The sequence below is a fragment of the Marmota flaviventris genome, chromosome 2, assembly GCF_047511675.1.
Source record: "Marmota flaviventris isolate mMarFla1 chromosome 2, mMarFla1.hap1, whole genome shotgun sequence".
Classification (NCBI taxonomy): domain Eukaryota; kingdom Metazoa; phylum Chordata; class Mammalia; order Rodentia; family Sciuridae; genus Marmota; species Marmota flaviventris.
Genome location: NC_092499.1, coordinates 135,749,296 through 135,768,549, shown reverse-complemented (window position 1 = coordinate 135,768,549; position 19,254 = coordinate 135,749,296). Strand labels below are relative to the sequence as shown.

Here is a 19,254-nt window from a genome sequence, read left to right as displayed (position 1 = left end):
ATACACAGAACAAAGGCAAAGGTAATAAAAAGGAAGTATAGACAGAAGGAGCAAGATGTCAGGTTTTAAAACTTTGACTTTTGCCTTTTGGGTAAAAAAGTTTGGATATTTAATATTCATATCCAGTGAAACATCTGGTTGCATGGGAGGGCCTTTGTTGAAGTGGATAAATGCATGTGCCCCAACTATCCCAAGGGCTCACCACCATCCCTTGTCTGCTTAAGCAGTTCAAGCCTTGTGCTCAGAGATTCCTCCTCCCTGTCAGCATTGAGTGCCTGTGTGGACAGGCAGCATTCTTGGATGTTCCCATGGAGTCCTGACATGGGCAGCAGGTCCAGCACTCTCTGGAAGCTGGAAGGTGTGTCATGTCATCTCCGCTAGATCTCTTGGGTGAGGAGGACTGTTTTGGCCTACAGGCTTGGGAACCAGCATGCCTCTGGCCAGCAGTCTTCGATGTTCCTCCTGGGGGTTGCACTCACTATTCTGTACATTCATGCAGCGGTTTATAGGTGGCAGCGTTTTTTTCTCATTGTGGTCACAGCAACAGTATTACTTATTTGTTTTATTACAGATGAGGAAGCATGTTTAGGAAGACTAAGTGCTTAATTTAGGATCACATAGCTTTTTAAGGCATGAACTGGCTGAATATTTAAGTTGCTTGATACCCAGTCAAGACCCTGATTGCTGTTGAACAGGACAACTGCCTTCATTAGGGCAATAGAGGGAACTCCTTGAGGAACCATATGCCCAGATTGATCTGGCTGGGGCTGGTGATAGCGGCTTGTGGAGCTTCACTTGCTAGGCCTCGCTTCCTCCTCAGATATTGTTCATTTATTGTGTGGGTAAAAGTGAAGAATCCCTTACAGAAATAGGAGGTAATAAATGTTCATAAATATTTTAACATCTGCATAAAACAACAGTTGGCCTTCACTATCCATGAGTCCCTTATCTGCATTAGCAGATTTCACCATTTGCAGATTGAAAATATATGGGGAAAATATTTTTTCTGTACAGAGCACATAGACTTTTCCATCACTAAATCTAAACAATACAGCAAAACAACTGTCTATATAGAATTTACATTGCATTAGGGATTATAAGTATTTTAGAGATGATTTAAAGTAACAGGAGAATGGTGTAGGTTATATGTAAATACTGTGCCATTTTTAAATAAGGAATTTGAGTATGTATGGATTCTGGAATCCTGGAGTAGTGGGGGGGCATGTCTTGGAACTAATTCCTTGTGGATATTAAGGGATAACATGACAACACAATGATGTCTAAGATATTCTCATGAACCACATCATTTGATGGTGGACTTGGTCCAGCTTCTTAAAATTATGTGCTTTGCCTTGGGATGTTTCCAGCATGTAGAGGTTATTATACAAGCTACTGTCCACATCAGTAAGAGACACTGGGCAAATCCCTGGCTCCTGCTGTGGGGGATAGTCATCACCAGCCACTTTGGAGAGTCATGGAGGAAAGTATTGCCTGAGGAGGAGTTTCCTCTGTGAACTGTAGCATGCTTTTTCTCACCATGAGCTTGTCTGACTAGAGGACAAAATATTGTTCCTGAATTTACTCTGAAAACCTAACATAACTATGATATTGTTAACAAATTTCCTCCTCAATATATTCTAGCCTCTGCTTTGTCAGTGACATGCTACAACCAAAGTGCTCTTAAGGCCCTCAAAGAAAACCTTATTTTTTAAAAAGCTAATTTGATTTCAACAAATTTCATCTCTCACCTCCTTTTCACCATTAATGACTGAAAGTATTATTTAGATTTTAGTTGCCAAATTGAGAAATTTGTTTAGAAGAATTACTTTTTATTGGCATACATAATTATTTTAAAGTGCTTCTTTCTTTATCCACAAAATTCCCCTTTCTGTTTATAGAGGTATATAGAAAACCCCAGTATCATGGCCTGTTACAATGAACTGCTCCAGCTGGAATTTGGAGAGGTGCGATCACAACTGAAACTCAGGTAATTCTATCACTTCTGGAAAGCCCTCCAGGCCACGCAGGATGATGCTACAAGTGGAGACCTTTTGGTTATAACTGACCTGCTAAGACCAGATGGGGTGATCCAGTGGTGACTGCTTATCCAGGCTTTCTGGTATCTGCTTGGATATTTAGTAAAGGGTCATGTTAGTGAATGGAGACTCACATTTAAATATGGGGCCCTAAAGTAATAGAAAATGAGGAAAGGTAGAATTCAAAACTGCACATGCTGAATGTTCTGCTTTGTGTTTGAAGAAAAACATGTATTTTACATATATCCAACCTGTTAATAATGTTATCTCTGGTAGTGACATTTTTAACTTTTCTTTAATAGACATAATTTGCTCTTGATAAACAGGTTTTTGTTTTGTTGTTGTTGTTTTTTTTAATAAGTGAAATGAGTTCAAGCTTAGCTCTTTGTAGAGCAAGGAAAGCAGAAAAATTAGTAAAATTATGTCAGCTTGACATAAAGTCAGCAGATTTCTGTCATTCTAAGTTTATTACTTGGGTGTCCTACTGTTTAACTTTTCCTTTACCAGGGATCAAGGAGAATTGGATCATTCTGTTTGTTTATGCCCCAGGCAGAGAAAACAAGGATCAGAATTAGAGTATTAAGATTAGTAAGAACCAGTGCAGGGCTCTACACACAGGGAAAAAAAGTACTTCATAGATCAAGTGAAGTGAATGGCTAGCAGGCAGGGCGTAAGGTAGTGGAGAAGTGCTGCTGAGCAGCAGTTGTGTAGAGGCTGGTTTGACGTACAGAAGGACCCTTTTATTTACCTTTTGGTACTGGGGATTGAACCCAGGGGTGCTATACCACTGAGTTGCATCCCCAGCCCTTTTTAATTTTTTGAGACAGGGTATCACTAAGTTGCTTAGGCCCTTACTAAATTGCTGAGGTTTGAACTTGTGATGCTCCTACCTCAGACTCCCCAGGTCTCTGGGATTACAGAGTGTACCACTGTGCCTAGCTAGAAGAGCCCCTTTAGTTGCCAGACTTTTCAAAGAAACTTGAGGTAGCCCCATGCCCTTGGGCCTGTGAGCCTTCTCCCTGTTGAGCTATCCGCAGCCTAACAGGGCATGCTGCCACACATTATGCTACCACCCTCTCTTAGAAGAGAACAGAATTAATTTTGGAGCAGTAAAGACGTTGGACCTTATTTTATCCAATCAAGGTGCAGAAAATGAAATCTAAGGAAATGCACTAACTCACATATCAGATTTTTGTAAGTAGCAAATGGCAAAGATAGTTCACATTTTCTGCAGTTGTCTTTTCCCATTTCTAAATCTAACTAACCTCAAACCTTTCTAAATAGCTTAGTTAACACACCTCACCAACCTATGGACATATATTGAAACTCCTGTATCTCCTTCATCCATGCCTAAGGCCTATCCCTTACCACGTCCTATTGATCTTACCTCTGAGTATCTCTGGGTTTTGTCTACTTAACTTCATCTTGTCATTATGGTTACTGTTTTGTTTTTTTTTTTTTTTAACTTGGATTATTGAATCCATCAGTCTATCTCTTTATATCTAGCCTTGACTCCCTCTTGTTCATTCTTCAAATTCAAGTAACACATAACTCCATCTATTTCTATCCTGCAATTCTCCACTGCCTTCAAAATAAACTCCAGATTCCAAAATGCATTTCCAACACTCTCCACAGTTGTCTAACATTTACATCACTGTTCACATCTCCCATTATGCCCTCTCCAGGTGACAACCAAATGGAGATGTCCATTAAAAAGGGAAAGAGACAAATAGGAAGGGAAATGGAAATATGAGTTAGGGACTTGGGAGAAGTAGGAACTTGTTCTCCCAGTCACCAGAAAGCTATAACAAGCAACTTTGTATTAATGCTAGATTAATAAACTAGAATATAATGTCTAGAAATAGACTTGAGTATATTTAGTATATGATTAACATTGCAAGTCAACATGGGAAAGGGTGGACTTTTCAGTGAATGGCACTGTGATGACTGTTTTCATATAGGACAGGTACTAGGCCAGTGTCTTAAATAAGGAGCTTTGATGAATAAATTTAAAAATTGAAACACTCCAGTAGAAAAAAAAATTTTAAACACGCATAAGCAGATGATAAACATGGAAAGATGTTCAGCCACACTATTAATAAAAGAAAGCAAATGAAAATTATATAACATTTTAAAAATTTACCAGATCTGCAAAAGTTAGAAAAGAATGATAAAACCATGTAGGACTTCTCACAGATCTATCCCCTCTTACAATTGCTGTATCAGAGATGAGAACTAACTTCTCATTGTTTGTTTGTTTATTAGTACTGGAGATTGAACCCAGAGGTACTTAACCACTGAGCCACCTCCTCCCACTTTTTTGTGGTGCTGGGGCCTTGTGCATACGAGGCAAGCACTCTGCCAACTGAGGTATATCCCCAATGCCCCCAGACCCTTTTAATATTTTATTTAGAGCAGGGTCTCTCTAAGTTACGTAGGGCCTTGCTAAATTGCTGAGACTGGCTTTGAACTAGTGATCCTCCTGCCTCAGCCTCCCAAACCACTGGCATTACAGGTTTGTACACCAGGCTCAGCTTGTTTTTTAAGTTTTTTTTTTTTTTTAGAGAGAGAATTTTTTTTTTTTTTTTTTAAGACAAGCAGTCTTTCTTTTTTAAAGAGAGAGAGAATTTTATTATTTATTTCTTTTAGTTTTTGGCGGACACAACGAGAATTTTTTTTTAAATATTTATTTTTCAGTGGACACAACATCTTTATTTTATGTGGTGCTGAGGATAGAACCCCGCGCCCTGCGCTTGCCAGGCAAGTGCGTTACTGCTTGAGCCACATCCCCAGCCCCTGTTTTTAAGTTTTTTGAGGTATAATTCACATACTGTCTCTTGATTTTTACATTTCCAAAAACTAATTTTTACTGGCTGAGCTGTTTAATTTTATTTAACAACAGAGTTTAGTAATACAGCTGGGTGGTGGCGCACGCCTATAGTCCCAGCTGCTGGGGAGGCTGAGATAGGAGGATCATGAGTTCAAAGCTAGCCTCAACAATGGCAAGGCACTAAACAACTCAGTGAGACCCTGTCTCTAAATAAAATACAAAATAGGGCTGGGGATGTGGCTCAGTGGTCAAGTGCCCCTGAGTTCAATTCCTGGTACCTGGCCCCCCCCAAAAAGAGAGTTTATAATACAAAAAAATAATGTAAAAGCTTTGGTTTTTGTTTGTTTGTTTGTTTTTGAGTACGAGGGTTTGAACCTAGGTTCTGCCACTAGCTACCACTGAACTACATCCCCAGCCATTTTTATTTTATTTTGAGACAGGGTCTTGCTAAGTTGCCCAAGCTGGCCTCAAATTTGGGGTCCTCCTACCTCAGCCTTCTAAGTAACTGGGATTACAGGTAGGTACCACTGTGCCTATCTGTTGTTTAACTTAAAGTTTATAATTTATTTCTTAATATCACGGTACTTTATGAGCAACTAGCCAGGAATAATTTATTTCTTAATATCTCGGTACTTTATGAGCAACTAACCCTCTCAATCTGAGGCAAGAGAGCCTCCTAATTTGGGAGATTTCTTATATAGAAAAAAATCCAGATGCAGCATACATGTCTGATCATAGGGGATTTGTTGAACTACTTATGGTATGGCTTTTTTTAGTTGTCAGTGGATCTTTATTTTGCTTATTTATATACAGTGCTGAGAATTGAACCCAGTGCCTCACACGTTAGGCAAGCACTCTGCCACTGAGCCACATCTCCAGCTGTTTATGCTATGACTTTACAATAGAATATTCTATGGTTATTTAAAGTGATAATGGCACACACCTATAATCCCAGTGACTCAAAATGCTAGGGCAGGGGGATCACAAGTTTGAGGCTAGCTTCTGCAACTTAGTGTGATCTTGTTTCAAAATAAGAAGGGCTGGGGATGTAGCTCAGTGGTAGAGCACTTGCCTAATTTGTGTGAGCCCTGGTTCTCCACCTACCCCCCTCAAATAACTGTAATTATTGATTGAAAAGATATTGTCTGGGTATTGATTTCAGATGTTTTGATTTCTTTTGTTTATAAACAACTTTAAGATAATTTATATACCATACAGTACACCTATTTTAAGTGCATAATTTAATGGCTTTTATTGTATTCAGACAATTGTATACCTATCACCACGATTTTAGAACATTTTCATTAACCTCAACCCCATATCTACTTTGTATTTGTAGATTTGCCTATTCTGGACATTTCATATTAAATGGAATCATATAGTATGTGGGTCTTCTGTGACTGGCTTCTTTCACTAACACTGATTTTTTTTAAGGTTCATTCATGTCATGGTCTATATCAAGACTTCAGTTCTTTTTGTGTCTGCATAATATTCCATTACATGGATATACCACATTTTGTTTATTCATTCTTCAGTGATGGGCTGTTTATACTGTTTATACTTCTTGACTATTATGAATAATACTTCCCTGAAAATATGTGTTTACTTTTGTAAAGCATATTTTCATTTCTGTTGGTTATATATCTATGAGCGGAATAGCTGAATCATATGATAGTTCCTTGTTTAGCTATTTGAATAACTTCTAGATGTTTCCCAAAATGAGACTGTACCATTTTATATGCCCACCAGCAGTGTATGAGGATTCCTTACAGCACTTACTATTACCTGTCTTTTTTATTATTCTAGTGAAGTGATACGCCATCTTATTTGTTTTTATCTGCATTTTAAATTTTTTATCAGTAAACATTTGTTACTTGGATATTAGAAAATGCTCTCAGTATAAACCAAAGTGAAGAAATCAGGGAACAAAGCTAGTTGTTCCAGATGTCCCCAATTTTGTGAAAAATAATTTAAAATAATTCTATAATAGCTACAAATGTTTTATTGTCTCTTCTCTGACAGACTGTGGCACTTTTTGCTCAGTTCTCCTGACGAGGACTCTTGATACTGAGAAGAGACACTCTGTGGGGTTCGGTCCTACAGCTGTGAGAGCTGTGATCTGACCCTGGTGTGTGACCATCTAGGCCCCCTGCCCCTTCACAAGGGAAAGAAAGACAACAGCGTCTGCAGTGGTGATCCGAAGTGCTGGGGCAGCACTGGGTGTCGTCTTCATACTTTTATTATTTACCTTCCCTTTTCTTGAATGAGCACACATTAACTTCATACATCAGACAAAAACACAACTTAAATAAGCTAATATAATACTTCAAGATTGTATTTGATTTGGTAGTATTTGTATTAATCAGTTATTTTGTTTCTATCCATAAAGGGCTTGTAACTCAATATTCATTGCATTAGAGAAAAGTCAAGAAGCAATTGAAATTACAAGTGAAGACCACATTATACAGGTTTGTTATTTGGGAGATTTGTCCTTTGGATTTATTGTTTTGCTTGTTCTCATTATTAGTATTGAACCTCTCCAATTTGGTTGTTTTTTTCTTTTTGGAGTTTAAGAGACCAGATTTTCCTTAAGGGATTATAGAACAAAATGAATATTTAAAATAAGCTTTCTAGATAAGAAAATATATTAATTAAAATATATTAATAATTACTTATGGTTCTAGAAAATATCTGTAGGAATACCACAGTTACATTCATTATTTCTCACTGGAAAGAGGGGATGGGGGAGGGGACTGAGAGAGAGAGAGAGAGAAAGAGAGACACTCTGTGTATGTTTAGTAAGGAGAGGATTTTAATTTAATTTAATTTTATTTTATTTTATTTAGAAGTACTGGGGATGGAACCAGGGACGCTCTCCATTAAGCCACATCCCTAGCCCTTTTTACTTTTTTTTAATCTTAAGACAGGTTATCACTCAGTTGCTGAGGCTGGCTTTGAACTTGCGGTCTCCCTCACCAGCCTCCTGAGTTCCTAAAATTACAGGCATGTGCAACCGTGCCTGGCAAGGAGAGGCTTTTATTCAAGAGGATTGTTACTTGGGTGGGCAGGGCTACTGCAATAGGGGCAGTGCTCTGACCATAGGCCTGGAAGCCTTCCTCACTGTGCTTACACCTTTCACTGGTTTTGAAGATAGTTCATACTTACAGAAGCTTACTAGCAATAACTAAAAATGTCACAAACAAGAGACCTAGTAATTACAGAATGAAGACCCTAATAGCACAGTGGGTTTATTTGTCACTTAAGATAGCATAGCTCATACTTTGGATAACAGCAAAAAGGATAGTTATGGCAAAGAAACATTCATTTAGTATGAGAATCTGCCCCATTTTGATTTTACATCTGGGCACACCCTAGTCTCTCACTTTAATCTAATTTGTGACTCTCTTGCTGGTGCTGACTTTTGGGATTTGGTATCCCGAGGGATGAGGTAGGCCAGTGGTTGGGGGCCCAGGCTTTAGTTCCCATCCACCTCAACTGAGCAAGCAACCTGGGACAAGACCCTTAATCTGGCTGAATCTGCCTTCTCTGTGCAGAGGATAATATAAATAATAATAGTCACCTACATTTGGGAAGGTGGTTTTGAGAACTAAATGAGTTAATGTGTATGAAGTGTTTATTGTTGTGTCCAACAAGGAAAACATCTTGATAAACAGTATCCGTTACTGTCTTTATCATCATTATCAACACATCACAGCTTTGCTAAGTATTTTTCCTCATCTTGTAGTTGTTTTTGAAACTTAAACTATAAAGCATTGTATTTGTAAACCCTTCCTAGTTCATGGCCTGCTTTCTACACACATTATTTATTTGAATTATATGAGAGAAGCAAGATCAGGATTTCCTTCCTGTTATCCAGAGGAGGAACTAGAGATTCAGCTGTGTGAAGTAACTTGCAGAAGCCCAGCAGTGTGTGGAGGAGAGTGGAGCCTAATGCTACACGTCCCAGTCTGGTGTTTTATTCCACAGGGCACCATCTTGGCAGCCCCTGGACTGTCCCAGAGCAGCTGCCTTCCATGGTCCTTGCTGACATGTACAAGCCCAGCCAGATATCACTTTTCTCAGGGCTCCAGAATTCTTCTGGGGTTGTACTCTTGTGGCTCTAGAACCACCATGGTGAGGTCCTAGCTCCTGACGTTTCTGGGGAAAAAACAGGATGCCCAGATAAAAGACCTAGATTGTCCTCTTTTCAAAATGTTTTTTTAATTCACTTGATGTTTTTTTTTCTTTTGTCTCTCCCCAGTATGCAAATCCTGCATTTGAAACAACAATGGGCTATCAGTCAGGTGAATTAATAGGGAAGGAGTTAGCAGAAGTGCCTATAAATGAAAAAAAAGCTGAATTGCTTGATACTATAAATTCATGCATCAGGATAGGCAAGGTAAGTAGGAATCAGTACCTTTATCACTTTCGTGTAATAAAGAGGGAAGGAGTATGCATGTTCCCTGAATACTGCATGTGCCAGGTACTCAGTCTTTCGGAAGAGTAGTCCCAGGAAGTATAGATAGTGTTGTCCCTGTTATTCCCATTTTGCAGCTGAGGATCCAAGGTCAAGAAAGTATTTGTTATGATTGGACTATAAGCAGAATAACTTGAATTAACCCTTAAAATCATTGTTCTCACCTTTGTGATAGGTGAATAATTGATCTTTCTAATAATTGGTTTTATTTTTAAAAAATATTTATTTTAATTGTAGTTGGACACAATACCTTTATTTATTTATTTTTATGTGGTGCTGAGGATTGAACCCAGGGCCTCACATGTGCTAGGCAAGCAGTCTACTGCAGAGCCACAACCCCAGCCCCTGATAATTGGTTTTCTAATGGTAGATGTTGTCACATTGTTCTGGGTTAGAGGTGCCAGTGAAAACAGCACTTTCTCAGAGCATATCTGAGCCCAGCAGTTCTCCAGCCTCAGTCACTCATTCAGAATTTTTTAAATGCCTGCTGTATGTCAGGTATTATGTTAGATCCTAGTGTAAAAAGAATAACACAACGAGAATTCTTTCTTTAGAGGGCTCATTTTCCAGAGTTGGAAATAGAAGGAATCATTACATAATACTGTGAGTGGTCACATAATAGACAGAAGAAGGGCAGAGTCTATCTGAAAGATGTTTCTTTCTCTGATGTGCCTCACTGTCATGAGGCTTTAAGGTGAAATGAGAAGAAGAGTTTGCTGCTGCTCACAGTCGCTTTCAGTCTTTCTGCTGGACTTTTCTTCACTTTTAAATGTTGGGTAGGGACTATTAATCTGATTATTTGAAACATTTGCAAAATGAGTGACCTGTGGAGGTGCCAGGAGAAGTGATGCCCTCTCCCCGTTGCCATTAGCCAGTACATGCTCCACAGCACAACCTTGTAGCCTAGTATGGCAGGTGTCATGCCAAACTTACCGCCCTTGGCCTGGGCCTCTTTCCTTTGGCTTTCCCTTGTGGCTGAGCCCACAAGGTTGCCTTGACCTGAGAACAAGGAAGGGCCAATGGGGCACTGTCAGGATAGTGTCAAAAGCAGATGCTGTGTGAGTCCTGTTTGCCTTCAACTTTTCTGTCTAGGTTAGTTTTCTTACTAGAAGGAGTGGAGGGTCTTCTGGGAAGAGAGAAACAAAGGTTGAAATGTATGATGAGATACTAAGGTGCACTGCACAGGTCAGATAGAGTGGTTCCTACTGTGACTGAGAAAGATGTCTTCAGAAAGAAGCCACAGAGCACCAGTCCTCCCAGACCACAGTAGCTGTGAAAGGGGCTCTACAGTGGCTGTCCCAATTCTGGAATTTTGGGTCGACCAGTGGTTTTTTCACAGATAAGACCAGGATGACCACATGCACCTGTGTCCCTTTCACTGAGGAGGGCAGGTGGAGATAGGGAGGGATGTTGGGGGATTGGCTGTAAGCCCTAGGATGCACCTGGTGTCTGCTGGATGCATACTGTTGGGTACCAGGTATAGATGGCCTCAGACTTGACTAGCAGGAGACCTGTTTTCTAACCTCTGAATTTATTGTGAACAAAGACTAGGAAAGATTATCGTATTACTGCCCCTGTACTGCTTTGTTCTAAAAGGAGTCTTCCATTTGCATTGTATATTTCAGAGTTCTTGGGGAGAGTGAAAAGGCATCCCTTTCTTTATCCTTTGTCAGTGACCTGCTGGTTTTCTGGCAGCACTAGCAGGTCAGGCCTCTTAGGTTCCTGAGGTGAAAGGCAAAAGAATAGACAGTTTTCTAATTCAGTCTCTCCAGGAGAAGGGCTCATTTGGAGGGCAGCAACCTCAGGGAGCCACAGTGCTGTGATCCCTCCAGAGATGTCCGCTGAGGATTAACTAGCATGGCAGAATGGAGACTTTCAGCAAGTAGTCAGATGGCCATGGCTGTGGACCCTGGAATTTCAGATTCTAGGTGTTGGTTTTCTAAGTTGGATACTGTTGCGGGCAGAGGGAAGATTCTGGAGCTGCTCAAGCAGAGAACTTTGTAGACACTAGCCACTCTTCTCATAGCCCTCTGCCCATTTTTCCCAGCTGCCTCTCTCTGGGGAAGGAGTAGAAGGCACCTTGATTTTATCCCCCACACATGCTTCCTTGCATCCTCCATTTATATCCTTGATAGATTTTTCTCATTTTTACTTTTCCCCAAGACTGCTCTGTCAGGGTTCTAGGACCCATAGTCTCCTCTCCTCTCAGACACCTCGGCCTTCTTCTCTTCTAGAAATCCTTAATTTTTTCCCTTTTGTTGTTCTTCCTCTAGTATATACTAGATGCAGGATAAATGACTGCTTATTTACCTTTATCTAATAATGTGTGCAGATTCAGGGCCATTTGGCTGTTTTAAACTTTGACCTTCCTTAACTTCTGTGATGCTTCCTCTTTTCTCTCTTGCAGTTCCCCCTTTCCTACTCTGTACCTCCACTCAGTCCACCTTTTATTGTCATATGAATAGTCTTATTAAATCATCACATCACTCCCTCAATGTAGTGCTCAGATTCCTTAGCCTGGTGGCCAGGATTCTGTTGTTGACCTCAGCCTCTCAGTAAATAAAGCCCCAAGTGTTCCTTGATTGTTTACCATGTGCAAGCACTGTGCTGGCTCCGTGGTAGGACAGCTGGGTGACGATGATTTAATTCTCAAGGCACTGGGTGCCAAGAAGGGCTGCATCAGTAGCCAGAGAAGCCCAGCTTGGTTACTAGCTTGTACTGGAAAAAAGGGAGGTATGGGCCTTTACTGCTGTGCTGCAGAGGGTTCTCCTGGAGACAGATGCCTGTGCAGAACCACATGCATCTGCAGCAGGCTACTTACTGAAAGCTTCTGGTGCGAGAAGACATGGCTAAGAGCCTGTGTGCATTATTCAACTAAATCTTTTTGACAGCATTCTAAGGTAGTACTGTTGTTTGTAGGAATTAAAGCTTTCATGATATCCATAAAAAGTATTTTTATATGTTTATAAGTAAATATGGTTTATGCTAAGGAAATTTTTTGTTTCCATTGGCAACCAGAAAACTTAGAAAGAACTCTGTCACCTAACCCACATTATTGGCTATTCATCCTGCTCCTTTGGGGACCATGGAGTTTTGGCTGGTACAGCCTGTTATACCTTGGCTTGGGGTCTGTCAGCTGCATGATTATTCAGAAAGGACTAGAGAAGAAGATCCTGAATAAAATATATATATAAAATTTTTAATTGATTTTTTAAAAAAATTACAGCAGAATGCATTACAATTCTTATTACACATATACAGCACAATTTTTCACATCTCTGTTTCTATATAAAGTATGCTCACATAAATTCATGTCTTCATACATGTACTTTGAATAACGATGTCTATCACATTCCACTATCCTTGCTAATCCCCTGCCCCCTCCCTTCCCCTCCCATCCCTCTTCCAATCTAGAGTTCGTCTATTCCTCCATGCTCCCCCTCCCTACCCCACTATGAATCAGCCTCTTTATATCAGAGAAAACATTTCAGCATTTGTTTTTTTGGGACTGGCTAACTTCACTTAGCATTATCTTCTCCAATGCCATCCATTTACCTGCAAATGCCATGATTTTATTCTCTTTTATTGCTGAGTAATATTTCATTGTGGATATAAGCCACATTTTTTTATCCATTCATCTACTGAAAGGCATCTAGGTTGGTTCCACAGTTTAGCTATTGTGAATTGTGCTGCTATAAACATTGATGTGGCTGTGTCCCTGTAGTATGCTGTTTTTAAGTCCTTTGAGTATAGACTGGGGAGAGGGATAGCTGGGTCAAATGGTGGTTCCATTTCCAGTTTTCCAAGGAATCTCCATACTGCTTTCCATATTGGCTGTACCAATTTGCAGTCCTACCAGCAATGTATGAGTGTGCCTTTTTCCCCACATCCTCATCAACACTTATTGTTGTTTGTCTTCATAATAGCTGCCATTCTGACTGGAGTGAGATGAAAAATCTTAGAGTAGTTTTGATTTGAATTTCTCTAATTGCTAGAGATGATGAACATTTTTTCATATATTTGTTGGTTAATTGTATATCCTCTTCTGAGAAGTGTCTATTCAGGTCTTTGGCCCATTTATTGATTGGGTTATTTGTTTTGGGTTTTTTTTTTTTTTTTTTTTTTTTTTGATGTTTAGCTTTTTGAGTTCTTTTTTTTTGTTTTTAATTGGTTGTTCAAAACATTACAAAGCTCATGATATATCATCTTTCACACATTTGACTCAATTGGGTTATGAACTCCCATTTTTACCCCAAATACAAATTGCAGAATCACATCAGTTACACGCTCACGTTTTTACATAATGGCATATTAGTGACTGTTGTATTCTGCTACCTTTCCTATCCCCTACTATCCCCCCTCCCCTCCCCTCCCATCTTCCCTCTCTACCTCATCTGCTGTTGTTCAATTCTCTCCCTTGTTTCCCCCCCCCCTTTCCCCTCACAACCTCTTATATGTAATTTTGTGTAACATTGAGGGTCTCCTACCATTTCCATATGCTTTCCCTTCTCTCTCCCTTTCTCTCCCCCCACTCGTCTCTGTTTAGTGTTAATCTTTTCCTCATGCTCTTCCTCCCTGTTCTGTTCTTAGTTGCTCTCTTTATATCAAAGAAGACATTTGTTTTTTAAGGATTGGCTAGCTTCGCTTAGCATAATCTGTTCTAATGCCATCCATTTCCCTGCAAATTCTATGATTTTGTCATTTTTTAGTGCTGCGTAATACTCCATTGTGTATAGATGCCACATTTTTTTTATCCATTCATCTATTGAAGGGCATCTAGGTTGGTTCCACAGTCTAGCTATTGTGAATTGTGCCGCTATGATCATTGATGTGGCAGTATCCCTATAGTAAGCTCTTTTAAGATCCTCAGGGAATAGTCCGAGAAGGGCGATAGCTGGTCAAATGGTGGATCCATTCCCAGCTTTCCCAGGAATCTCCATACTGCTTTCCAAATTGACCTCACCAATTTGCAGTCCCACCAGCAGTGTACAAGTGTACCCTTTTCCCCACATCCTCACCAACACTTATTGTTGTTTGACTTCATAATGGCTGCCAATCTTACTGGAGTGAGATGGTATCTTAGGGTGGTTTTGATTTGCATTTCTCTGACTGCTAGAGAAAAAATGCTCATGTACTTGTTGATTGATTGTATGTCCTTCTCTGTGAAGTGTCTGTTCAGGTCCTTGGCCCATTTGTTGATTGGATTATTTGTTATCTTATTGTTTAATTTTTTGAGTTCTTTGTATATTCTGGATATTAGGGCTCTATCTGAAGTGTGAGGGATAAAGATTTGCTCCCAAAATGTAGGGTCTCTATTCACCTCACAGATTGTTTCTTTTGCTGAGAAGAAGGCCCCAACTTCCTTAATAAGACTCCTATAGCGCAAGAATTAAAACCAAGAATCAGTAAATGGGATGGATTCAAGCTGAATGTATATTTTTAAAGTGCTGACTGCTTGATTGAATTCAAAATCTTTTGGGATGGTGATAAGACCCAGCTCCCTTCCTGCCTTCCTTAAAACCTCAAAAGAAGTGGAAGCACCACAGCACAGCCCTTATCATGTCCCTGCTTCTGCACTGCCCTTCCCTACTGAGGGAATCACCAGGCCTGTCTGACCTTGAGGGCATGACAGACACAGTTGCACCCCTGCGTTTTGAGGTTTTACCTGTTTGTTCTACCCAAGTTTGGTACCCAAGTTCAGTCCTGGCTGCCTTCATTCTTCCCACCCTGTCTGCAAGAGGGACTGAAACCCTCCCACATCCCATGGAGGCCTTGAGTCATTCAGAGAAAGAAGCTGGAAGCAGTTCATGATGAAAGTAGCCACAGAATGGCTCCTTCCATGCCCCATCCTGAGACTTTTCTTCTCCAAAATCAAGGGCTGGGCCAAGCTCCCTCCTCTACTATAGTGGTAGGAGTTCTGAGGAGCAGGGAGTGCTCTTTATTTGGAGCCCAGGACCCCTCTTGCCAGCAGATGACCATTGAAAACATAGGACATCTTAGATTGAGGTGACTGACTTTCATCAGCAGTGTGACAGGAGGTTATTTTTGGATGTTTAAGGAAGAATTGTTGGATTACCTGAAATTAGGTTTGGGATTTGGAACCTAATTCTTTATCCTAATTGCTTTAGCAATGGTAAATGAATCAGAACTAAAGTGGAAAATGTTCTTGGGCTTATGTTTTGAACACAAAGAGTAATGATGCTTATATTCCACTTATAGGAGTGGCAAGGAACTCACTATACCAAAAAGAAAAATGGAGATAGTATACAGCAAAATGTGAAGATAATACCTGTCATTGGACAGGGAGGGTAAGTGGGGGGAAAATGTCCTTCAGTTAGCATTCCAGAATGTTTTGGGTTATTGCAAAATTTGCTTTCAATACTTAAGTTCAGAACTGCTTGCAGAACTTAAAAGCCTTGTAATAAGGCCAGGTATCAACCAGAATGATCTCCCAGGGTAGTGTTTCCTTTATGACTTTCTCACAGCTGCAGGCTGACCCTCCACCTGCAGCCCAGAGACACCAGATTTGGGACAGTCCGAAGTATTTAAATCAGCATGTCAGGTGTTTTATTTTTGTGTGGTTGGTTTTTTGTTTTGTTGTTGTTTGGTTGGTTGGTTTTGGCTTTTTTTTTTCTCAGTGTGGGTACTAAACCTAGGGGCGCTCTACCACTGAGCTAATCCCCAATCTTTTTTATTTCAAGACAGGGTCTTACTAAGTTACCAGGGCTGACCTGGAACTTACTGCAGGCTCCTGGGTAGCTGAAATTATAGGCATGCAGCACCACATCCATCTAGAATGTCAGTTTTCAAAGCTGTGTGATAAGAATGCTCCCTAATATTTAAAAGATTTGTATCTAATTTGATTATAACCTATATACCATTTCTGCAAAGGCCTATCAAATTTGTTAAAAATATTTTAAATGCTATCAGTTATGGAAATTCTTATGTAAAACAGATATGACTACAGATGGGAAATCATTATGTATCAGGAACCAAAACAAAAAATCAGATGGTTCATCTTAGAACCTAATTGAAATAATTTGGAAAGTGAAAAATTATGCATATGAACTGTGGAACACCCAATAGAAGACATGTAACCACTAAAAATGATGATCATAAAACACTAATTATACAGGGAAAGTGTATGATATCATGTTAAATGCAAAAAGCAAAATGTGAAGTCAGACCTAGTGTGTGGTCAGTCATAGATAAGAAAGGAGGCAAATAGGAGAAGCTTGGCTCTGGCAATTGCAGGTCTCCCACCATCCTCGGCGCCCCATGTTTGCCAGACGGGCCACTTCATCCTAACTGCAGCCCTGTGAGGCTGCCACCATGATTGTTTTCATTTTACACATGAAGAAACTGAGGCTTAGAGAGATTCAGTTTCTAAACCTAGTGTGGACTTCCGCGTGTGCTGGTGCCAGTCGCAGCCCTCAGCACTGACTGCACAGCTCACATGCTCTATGTCACCAGGCTGTGCTGCCAGTTGGCGATCGCCTCAGGGAACTGGATCTGTGTGGGTTCTCTGTTCTGATTCTATGCCCTTTTATGTCCTTTCCAATTTTTTTTTTAATGATAAGTGCATAGGGATTTGATTATCAAGGGGGGAAAAGTGAAAAAACTGAAGGAACAATAAATAAATGGGGGAAAGAGTCAGCAGCTTCTGAGCTCAGTTCTCAATGCTTTGTTTTAGAGTCTGGTTAACCAAGGTCAGGGGGAACCTTGGCCCCAGTGTTGGCCTCTGGCTGTTTCCATGAGTGACTATGAACAGATGGTTTGTCAGAAGTCAAAAAAGGGCGTCAATATAAAGGGTAGTGAGATCCATAGCATGTTGGGAAACTGAAGGCTCTTGGTTGGTCAACATGCAATACATTTTTAAAATATTTATTTTTTACTGTTTGTTGTCATGACTGGGGACAAATTTTGTTTTTACTGAAGTCACTTCTTTTCTCCAGAGACACCATAGGATGTTTGTAAACGTTTGTTCATTTATTGTTGACCTTGGCCACCAAAAAATAGAAATGCTCTTAAAGCATTTTGTGTTGTGAAAAGGAGGAGCTCTTTTCATAATGAAAAATTAACTACATGTCCATCAAATTCATGTCAGGAGAGAAATAATGCATTGTTTTGTATTTGCAGAAAAATTAGACACTATGTGTCCATTATCAGAGTATGCAGTGGCAACAATAAGGTATGTGAGAAGAGCCCTAGGACCCCAAGCTCACCGCAGCAAGATTTCCAGGCATTCAGAACTAATGGCTTTTTTTTTTGGTGGGGGGGCTACTGGGGATTGAACTCAGGGGCATTTAACCACTGAGCCACATCCCCAGCCCTATTTTGTATTTTATTTAGAGACAGGGTCTCACTGAGCTGCTTAGCACCTTGCTTTTGCTGAGGCTGGCTTTGAACTCTCAATCCTCCTGTCTCGGCCTCCTGAGCCACTGGGATTACAGGCATGTGCCACCATGCCTGGCCAGAATTAATGGCTTTTAAAATTTCTTTTTAGGCTGAGAAAATACCAGAAGGTGTTCAGTCTGACACTCATACAGGTATGGTATCTTATATTCTGTTGAGCTTTAGGAGAAAAAATAAAAACAGAACCTTCCTTTGACAAGTCTGTGGATATCGTGGTGGGACCCTATTTTTCTAGCACCATAGCATCCCCATGGTGGGTTAGGAGTTCAAGGACCCAAGCACTAGTGTGCATTCTGACAGATAGATGCTGAGGGTAGTCTCAGCCTGCTGACCGGTCAACTCAAACACGGGACTTATGTTAAGATGTATTGAATGTATGTTTTAAACCCAATCTGTGCTGTAAGAAGCAGACAGTATTGTTGTCACACCCAGAACTTTGGGGACATCTTCACCTGCCCTGACACAGTCCCCACCAGCCCATAGGATGGTCACTGGGCCCTTCAGACTTGCCTCATCTCCTGTCTCCCACCCATTCCTGGGATACCACGTGTTCATCCCCAATCTGTGTTACTACAAATGCTTCTCCCTGGCCTGGAGTCACCTGTTTCCTTCCTTCAGATATTTCATGGAGTCAGCAAACCCCTTCCTGCTCTATCCTCACAGATGGGGGTGGTGAGTGGCATTCCATCAGGTGCTTGTGTGGACACTGTACCACCCCGCCATGCCCAGGCACTGTGCTTTGGTTGCAACTAATCTATAAGGGCCTCCAGGGAGAAGACCACCTTCCATACCTTTGTGCTGTTAGTGTCATGCTTTCTACAGCACCACAAGAGTTTATTCATGGATTCTAGGAGTGTTTACTATGTTTTTCTGAGCGCTCACTGTTCCATGACACTGTGCTAAGTGCTTTATGTGTGGTTTATTTAACTGAGGTCCTGGAGTAGCCCAAGGAAGTGTAGTAATTGATAGATGAAGTTCCCTTTTCACAGGTAAGAAAATAGACAGGCTAAATAATTTGCCCAAGGATGTTCACGTAGGAGGTGGCAGGGGTTGATCTTGAATCTCGAAATGCTGGCTCCAAATTTCTGAAGCACATGCAGAAACAGTTCTTATAGGTGCCCCAAGAGCAACCAGAGCTTTCATCTGACAAGAAGAGACACCAGGCAAGTGATGGGAAGTGGTCAGCACGGATGGGGAGGGGCCAGTGGAGCCATGATGGCTCACAGAAGAGAGGATGTTCCAGATTGAGAGAGGCAGATTTGAATAAGAATAGGGGTGGGGAAGGGAAAAGCAATAAAAACAGGCACAGAAGAGGGAAAGTACAAGGTGTGTTCTAGAAAAACCAAGTACTAAATGTAGACCAGTATAAAGGGGTAATGGGGGGAAAGGAGTTTGGATCAATATGATCCTTAAATGGTAGGCAGGAAGTTAGCTTTTCATTTATAGGCATCAGGAGACAGAGGATGTTCAAGCAGGGGTGTGAGAAAACACTTGAG

At 40.6% G+C, this 19,254-nt stretch overlaps 2 protein-coding genes across 6 annotated transcripts in view; one reads left to right on the top strand and one right to left on the bottom strand.

Annotated features, from left to right (window-relative positions):
- Znf774 (zinc finger protein 774) overlaps positions 1-19,254 on the bottom strand; it is a 596,184-nt gene that overhangs the window by 524,354 nt on the left and 52,576 nt on the right.
- The window catches only part of Pde8a (phosphodiesterase 8A), a 166,301-nt gene that overhangs the window by 117,417 nt on the left and 29,630 nt on the right, over positions 1-19,254 (top strand). For 4 of the 5 annotated variants that reach the window (XR_011706711.1, XM_027955601.3, XM_071608580.1 and 1 more), the window contains exons 6-11: positions 1,899-1,987; positions 7,256-7,334; positions 9,128-9,265; positions 15,563-15,651; positions 17,483-17,534; positions 17,850-17,892. Coding sequence is in view for 4 of the 5 variants with exons in the window: in XM_027955601.3 (XP_027811402.2) it covers positions 1,899-1,987; positions 7,256-7,334; positions 9,128-9,265; positions 15,563-15,651; positions 17,483-17,534; positions 17,850-17,892 (490 nt within the window). In the remaining variant the exon portion in view is untranslated. The remainder of the gene's footprint in view (positions 1-1,898; positions 1,988-7,255; positions 7,335-9,127; positions 9,266-15,562; positions 15,652-17,482; positions 17,535-17,849; positions 17,893-19,254) is intronic. The other variant, XM_071608578.1, reaches the window with a different exon arrangement.